Source organism: Euphorbia lathyris, chromosome 2 (genome assembly GCF_963576675.1).
Source record: "Euphorbia lathyris chromosome 2, ddEupLath1.1, whole genome shotgun sequence".
NCBI lineage: Eukaryota > Viridiplantae > Streptophyta > Magnoliopsida > Malpighiales > Euphorbiaceae > Euphorbia > Euphorbia lathyris.
The window spans coordinates 84,832,192-84,840,569 of record NC_088911.1 but is presented as its reverse complement, the minus strand read 5'-3'; the positions used below and the strand labels follow the sequence as shown (position 1 = coordinate 84,840,569).

The 8,378-nt window shown below is 35.4% G+C and overlaps 1 protein-coding gene across 1 annotated transcript; it reads left to right on the top strand.

Moving 5' to 3' along the window:
• The first annotated feature begins 2,528 nt into the window (after positions 1 to 2,528).
• LOC136218797 (TPR repeat-containing thioredoxin TTL1) lies at positions 2,529 to 7,606 on the top strand. Its single transcript, XM_066005904.1, has 7 exons — positions 2,529 to 3,888; positions 5,346 to 5,541; positions 5,635 to 5,819; positions 5,901 to 6,234; positions 6,328 to 6,532; positions 6,642 to 6,748; positions 6,870 to 7,606. Exons 1-7 carry the CDS (start codon positions 3,008 to 3,010, stop codon positions 7,020 to 7,022), a joined length of 2,061 nt encoding a protein of 686 aa, XP_065861976.1. The 5' UTR covers positions 2,529 to 3,007; the 3' UTR covers positions 7,023 to 7,606.
• Positions 7,607 to 8,378: the final 772 nt, after the last annotated feature.

The window sequence follows — 8,378 nt, the reverse complement described above, 5'->3', positions numbered from 1 at the left end:
CATTTTTTCTTACCTTTTCCATTGATAGTGAATCTTGAACATATCAAATGCAATCGCGTTATATAATTTGAGATTTTTTTTATATTTATATTTATATGTGATTTTTTACGGTGTGTGTGAGTATGGCCCTCGATTCTCCAAATTTTGTACTTGTCCATTGCACGACGAGTGGCCCAGCACGTCGAGTGGCACACCGCGTGAAGTATCGCACGACGTGCTAGGCTGCTTCTGGATATTTTCGCCTCCTGCTTCATTTGTGCCACACCGTATGGTATGTGGCCCGACATGCCACTCCGCTTGTGCCCCAATCATGGTATTAGCCCCCATTGTCGCATGGTTACTAGAGATGTCCGCATCAGTACCATCAATCATAATTTTATAGTGCAAATCTAATATGGTCTCAAGAAATCTTCAACCATCCCCATTCTTCTTTAAGGATTTGTATTGAAATGGTATTTGGTATTTTGAGGGCAAGATGGAAAATATTAAAGAAAGTGTCCAAATACTCATTACAAGATTAAAATAGATTAGTTTGCTACATTTGCACTACATACTACATAAGATCAAGTAAAGTTCTTGATCCAACATTTATGATCGTAGATGAAGACTCCACTTTTATTCCTCCAAAAGTATTTTCGGATATTGAATGTAGTTGCATGCAAGAAGTTCAATGTATGGATACCAATGAAATAACAAAAGTTTGTAATGACATTACTACTAATTTGATGAGGAATAAATAACGTCAATATACATTTTAAAACATTTGTTTTACTTATAGGAATAAATATATGTTTACTACTTTTTCTTAAATTTTTATGTACTAGTCAAAATCTAAGAATTTTCTCATTGTTTAATGTATTTTTTTTATGTATTAATAAAGACATAAATTATAATATGTGGATATGACAGTTTTTAAGAATACGGTTTTTTTAACTCGTTTAAGAATATGATTAAGAATATAAATTATTAAAAAAAATAACGGTCATAAATATCAATGTTTTTATTTATCATTTGACATAAATAATTCTTAGCAATCATTTCAATTTTACCGAACCGTTTTACGCAAACAAAAATTCAAATCAGCTAAATAAAGAAAGCAATTGATTATAATCTAAACTCTATTTGTTAAACTGAAAAAAAAAAATCCAAAACTTAAATAACTCCATCATAACTTATCTTACAAGATCCTACTGAAAAAAAGAAATAAATGCAAAAATATCTATTATTGGAAATAAAATTTTACATAAATAGTTCTTAGCAATCATTTAAATTTATCGAATAGTTTTAGGAAAAAAAATTCGCTAAGTAAAAGAAAGTAATCAATTATAATCTAAACTCTATTTGTTAGACTGAAAAAAATCCAAAACTTAAATAAGTCTATCATAACTTATCTTACAAGATTCTACTGAAAAAAAAATAAATGCAAAAAATAATTATTATTGGAAGTAAATTTTTATATAAATAGTTCTTAGCAATCATTTAAATTTTACGGAACATCTTTAGGCAAAAAAAAAAAAAAATCAAATCCGCTAAATAAAAAAAAGTAATCAATTATCACCTAAACTCTGTTTGTTAAACCGACAAAAAATCTAAAACTTAAATAACTCCGTCATAACTTATCTTACGAGATCCTAATGAAAAAAAGAAATAAATGTAAAAAATAATAATTATTGGAAGTAAAAAAACCAAAAAGCGAAGTAAGTTAGTAGGGATGGGCAACGGGTAGGGTACCCGCGGGTAATGCCAATGCCAATCCCAAATCCTTACTCTTTTATTTTTTAATTACCTGTACCCGTCCCATTACCCTAACGGGTATAGTTTTTGCATCCCATACCAGTCCCATTTAATTCGAGGGTACTCGCGGGTACCCTTACCCGTTAAAAATCAATAAATAAAATAAAAATATTATAAATTTAATAAAGTATAAATTTAATAAATCATCTATCTAAAAATTGAACAAATTGAACTTTAATTAATAAGAATAAAATAGCTTAGTTGTATCACTCAATCGTTAAAAAACAAAAGATTGGAGTTCAAATCTCACGTTTTATATCTAAAAAACAATTATATTTATTAATATATAAAAAATTTATAACAGGTAACGGGTATCGGGTACCCTAGGTGTATTCCCATACCCGTCCCATTACCCTAACAGGTAATGGTTTTGATCCCATACCCGTTCCATACCTTTTTATACAGAGTACTGATAGTTCCATTAGGATCAGGTAGTGTCGGGTACCCACAAATATACTACCCGTTGCCATCCCTATAAGTTGAGAGATAAGAAAACAATGTATCTTCTCTTAAAAAAAGAAAACAATGTATCAAATTATGAAAATTAATTAGAAAATTCAAGAGAGTGATGCTCAAATTCCGAAAAAAGGAGAGTGAAAGAGTAGAAATACTTTCATGTAAAACAACAGATAAAGCGAATTATAGAGTTAAAGACAACTAATAAAAATAAAATAATAATAAAAATAATGAAATGAGAAAAATTTAAATATATATAAAAAATGAAATAGAGAGAGAGAGGAAATTGGGAGAAGAAGAAGAAGTGAAAGCAGTCTCGTGAAGCAGCAGGTGGAAGTTATAAAGAAAAGAAAATTAAAAGCTCTTTTCTTTCTCTCTTCTTCCTTCCCCTTGGTTTTTTTCTCTGTAAACAATAAAAATCCCTTCTTTCTTTCTCCTAACCCTTTTAACCTTCACATTCCCCTCTTTGCTTCTTCCTTTTGTGTCACGAGATCCCCATCCTTATCTCTCTTTCTATATTTCATGTCTTCTTCGGAGCCATTTCTGGGTTTGTCGTGTTTCTTTCTGTTTTCCACCTCACGCTGTTGCTTTCTTTATTTTCCTGTTTCTATTTGCACACATTTCTAACAATCAGTTGTGAGAGGGAAATAAAACCCTGATTTTGAGCTTCAGTTTCAGTTTCAGGGAGGAAGCCGAGGGTGAGACCGAGATTATCGAATTTACTTCTAGAGGTTCATTTTCTCTGGTTACTCTCAAAATGTCGCATTCTGGCAAGTCCATTGGGGACCTTGGCCTCGACTCGCTAACTGATCAACTCCGTGACTCACTGAGTTCACTCGAGGCTAACAAGCCAGATTTCCGTGAACTCGATCTAGGTTCTCCCGTTTCTCCTCTCCGACCTCGTGCTCGCCTTAACAATACCGCCACCGCCACCACCACCACCACCAGCTCAAGCTCAAGCTCTTCCGGATCCGTCTCGGGCACCCGAAATGCGCCAAACGCACTTCGTAAATCCAGCCACTCTGGCGAGCTTTCCAGCGAAACAAGTCCAACAACTGCTGTCAGAAATCCTAAACACGGCGCCTCTAGATCCGACCCCTTGATCTATTCCGGCGCTTGTAGTCAGAGCTCGGTTAACTCTCCTGCACCAATCAATGTACTCCCCACTGGAAACATTTGTCCATCGGGAAGGATCTTGAAGACAGGCATGGCAATGAACCATCGGAGTTCAAAATCGGACGTTTTGGGAACTGGAACGGGAAATTACGGCCATGGGAGTATAATGCGGGGTGGGGGGACGATGAAATGCAGTAATTTCGATGCCGGACATTCACTGAGTAGCAGTTGTAGTCCTGTGCGTGGAAATATCGGCGGTGGTAGGATGGGGAGTGTGGATCCAGAGGAAGTGAAGAGGGCGGGGAATGAAATGTATAAGAAAGGGTATTTTGGTGAAGCATTGATGTTGTATGACAGGGCTATAGCTTTAGCACCAGGAAATGCAGCTTACAGGAGTAACCGGGCGGCTGCTTTAATTGGTTTGGGGAGAGTGGCGGAAGCAGTAAGGGAGTGTGAAGAGTCAGTCAAATTGGATCCTACTTATTGGAGGGCACACCAGAGATTGGGCTCTTTGTTGATTAGGTGAGTTCGTGGATAGAGCTTTGTATAAGCTTACAAGTTGTTGGGATTTTATTTTTAATTTTTTCTCGTTTTCCCTTGGGTGCTTTCACAAGTTTTGGTGTTGAGTTGCTCTCCATTGATGTGATTATTATTATTCTGTCCCTGTTTTTGGGTGTATGAATTAATTTAAGGCTTTCTTTCTCCTCTCCTATGATCTTATCTTATGCTAACAGAAGTTTCTTAATTCTTTTGGCGATGTTGATCTGAATTGAGTGGCTGAATGTGTAATTGAAGTCTTCTTCATCTTCTGTTTCCTTTGATTGTGGCTAGTGAGTGTTTGCAAGAATTTGTTTGGATGTATTTTCAATAATGTTTTGTTTCAGATGCTTTATATAATATGATACAAAGTTTGCATGATGCTGTGGGTGTTCAATATTTTGGTAGATTTCTTGTTTGCTGCTGTTTTTTGTTTGTTATGGCTGTTTAGTCTTGATGCTATTTTTCTATTCATTGATAATTAACTTTATGAGTAGTTAGTTATACTGTGCTCCATTTCTGTGCTGGTTATTCTGTTCGTTCTGCTAAGTTTTGAAGCCTTGAATAGGATTAAGCCACAAAGCTACAGTACATTGTCGTTTTCGTTAAGTTCAAACGTAATGATTTTGTTTATTTTGTCAATGATTACATAGATATATTTTGTATTGAGAACAAACTTTATTGCTATGGCTTCAGTTACCGTCTGTTTTGCTGTTGAGGTTTTCCTTGGTGTTTACCATACCGTGTCGTTTTCGTTAAGTTCAGCTATAGTGCTTCTTTTTTGTCAATGATTACATAGATAGATTTGGTATTGACATCAAACTTTATTGTTCTGTTCTTCAGTTACTGTCTGTTTAGCTATTGAGGTTTCCCATGGTGTTAATACCATACCGTGTCGTTTTTCGTTAAGTTCAACTGTAATGCTTTTGTTTGTTTTATCAGTGATTACATAGATAGATTTGGTATTTAGAACAAACTTTATTGTTATGGGGCTTCAGTTACTGTCTGTTTTGCTATTGAGGTTTTCCATGGTGATAATACCATACAGTGTCGTTTTCGATAAGTTCAACTGTAATGCTTTTGTTTATTTTGTCAGTGATTACATAGATATATTTGGTATTTAGAACAAACTTTATTGTTATGGGCTTCAGTTACTGTCTGTTTTGCTATTGAGGTTTTCCATGGTGTTATTTCCATATGAATCACTCGAACCATTCATGTGAGCAATATCGTGCCACGTGGATTATTTGGTTTTATTTTTATTTTTTGTAACAAATTTGCTTCCGCCTTTCCAGTCCTTTGTCGTATAGTTGTAGTGGTCTTTTGATAGTATATATAATCTTCAGTGAGTAATTTTTCCATTTGTTTCTATTAATTATGCTCCTAAGCCTTTAAGACTTGCATCTTTTGAGCTGCACTCACTTGAACTGCTCTTGTTGCAGGTTAGGTCAGGTTGAGAATGCGAGAAGGCACCTATGTTTCCCAGGCTATCATCCAGATCCTGCTGAGTTGCATAAGCTGCAATTGGTTGAGAAGCATCTAAACAAATGTTCGGATGCCCGGAAGGTAAATGATTGGAAAAATGCACTGCGGGAATGTGATGCATCTATTGCTGCTGGGGCCGATTATTCTCCTCAGGTAAATTGAGTAGAATTAGCACATGTGTTTATGGAACTTCCATATCTGATGATGTAGACAATGAATTAACTAAGACTTGTTTGGCATTTACAGCTTTTTATGTGTAAAGCTGAAGCTCTTTCAAAGCTCCACCAACTTGAAGATGCTGAATCATGCTTGTCAAATATTCCAAAATTAGAACCATATACCAGCTCTTGCTCGCAGACTAAGTTTTTTGGGATGCTTGCTGAAGCATATACTTTCTTAGCTCGAGCACAGATTGAAATGGCCCTTGGAAGGTGAGTTTAGATATAGAAAGCATTATTGGAATCAAGATGGCTGAGGGACTTTTGGATGCTGAATATAGATGATTCTTGCAGGTTTGAGAATGCACTTGCAGCTGTTGAGAAAGCAGCACAGATTGATCCACGAAATGTTGAAGTAGCAGTCCTGCTTAACAATGTGAGACTTGTAGCGAGAGCTCGTGCGCGTGGAAATGACCTCTTCAAGTCCGAAAGGTTCACTGAAGCTTGCTCGGCATACGGGGAGGGCCTCAAGATTGATCCTACAAACGCCGTTCTCTATTGCAACAGAGCAGCTTGTTGGTTTAAGCTTGGGCAGTGGGAGATGTCTATCGATGATTGCAACCATGCATTGCGCATGCAACCTAATTACACAAAAGCCCTACTTCGAAGAGCTGCCTCAAATAGCAAGGTAAACCTTGAAAAAGTATTATCTTGTAGTTTCTCTGCCTTGCCGTATTTAAGATTTGTACTTAATGAATCAATTTGTTGCTACAAATTACAGCTAGAAAGATGGGCTGATGCAGTTAAGGATTATGAGGTTCTGAGGAAGGAACTTCCGGATGACAATGAAGTTGCTGAAGCTTTATTTCATGCTCAAGTTGCATTGAAGAAATCTCGAGGAGAAGAAGTGTATAATATGAAGTTTGGTGGTGAAGTGGAGACAATAGTGGGGATAGAGCAGTTTCGAGCTGCAATATCTTTACCAGGTAACCCTGCACCATTATAAGCACCTATTGTATTTTGACCTGCTTGCTTATTTTGCACTTGTGTTTTCGCTGTCTGGTCTTATGGAAATAAAAAAATCTTGTGTTACAGGCATCTCAGTAGTTTATTTCAAATCATCCTCTAATATGCAAAGCAAACAGATATCTCCATATGTAGATACATTGTGTGGCAGATACCCATCTTTAAATTTTCTCAAGGTAAATAAAAAGCTCATTAATTCTAACTAACTGTATTAGAGTGGTAGAATAACCTTATCTTAATTTGAGTCTAGAAATGAAAGGTTTTCTGATGTAAATGTGGTGATGGTTTTGACGAAAGGTGGATATTGAAGAGAACCAAGCAGTTGCAAATGCAGAGAATGTGAGAATTGTGCCAACATTCAAGATATACAAGAACAGGAGCAGAGTGAAGGAGATAGTGTGCCCAAGTCGGGAAATGTTAGAACATTCGGTGAGGCATTACAGTTTCTGAAATTGAGGAATGTAGTAAATGAATGTACCAGTTTTCAAATATAGGTTCTTGGTAAGGAAGCAGACAGTTCAGGTCAGCTCAGCTCAGCACAGCAGAAGCATGTAAGGATTAGCAGATACTTGTTACATAAAATCAAATAATCCATTAGCGGCCATTGCCAAAGGAACCAAGAGAGAAAGAGTAGTGTTAGCTGTTCATTAGCCCTTTTAATTAATTCATTTGTTCCTCAGTAGTCTCTGGTTCCCATGTTCTTCCTTTCTTTCCCCCCAGTCCCAGTCTCAGTCTCAGTCTCAGTCCCAGTCTCTTTTTTTGTTAGAAAAAACAAAACAAAATGCTTTTGTGGCAGAGTTATAATTCAGTGTCTTGTAGACCAGCCTGTTATTGTACCGTACCCCCCACTATGATGTAGTATTTGAGTAGAGAAAGAGAGTGGGAGGCTGGTAGAAGAGGAATCTTGTACATGTATATATGTGATATATACAGGAAAATTGGAAAGCCTTCAGAGGGTGGGTACTTTTTATGGGTTAGTTGTTGTCTTTTTTAACCATTTCATTTCATCAATAATAAAAAAAAAAGTTATTCTATTTCTTTTTTGTTTTGGTTTAGAGAGAAATATTTGGATAATTGAATGTATGAAATGTGAAATGTTGAATAAGGGGGAGGGGACTTGGTAGTAGGAGCCAAATAGGGAAAGTGCTAAAAAAGAGGGGTAATAAATGAGAGAGTTTGGTAGTTGATCTAAATTGATTGCACTTGCTACTTTACTACTTTCCCCTTTCAATTTTCTCTGCCTGCCTTGTTGGTCTTGTTTAGTACTAGCATTTATCTCTACTTATACAATCGACTAATTCCAATTTAGATGAATGTATTTGGATATTAAATTGCTTCTAGTGTATATAGATTAACTAATGATTTTTTAAGTGAAAAATACATAAATAGGTAGTTATTAAAAAAATATTTTTTTTTAATTTTTAAATTGAGTATTTCATTTTGACAGTTGTCAAATAATTATATCATTCAACACTTATAATATACTACACTACACCTAATAAAATTTAATATTTAGTTTTTTGAGCTTCAATGGATGAAGGAGAGTAGCTAATTAATTTTGTATTACCTAAAAAATGAAACAACATTACAATATAAGAATTATATGTGAGCACCTAACTGATTAGTTCAAATATAGAGTAAGGTAAACAAATACTTGGAACATTATTATTTAGGAGTAATTTTATAAATAAAATAAAATAAAAGTATAATATAGTAAGTATTATTTTATGGGAGGAAATGAAATATCCCCATCGGAGCCACCTAAACCATAAAAAGTCCAAAAAGGGGTCGGTGTTTGTATGTGGC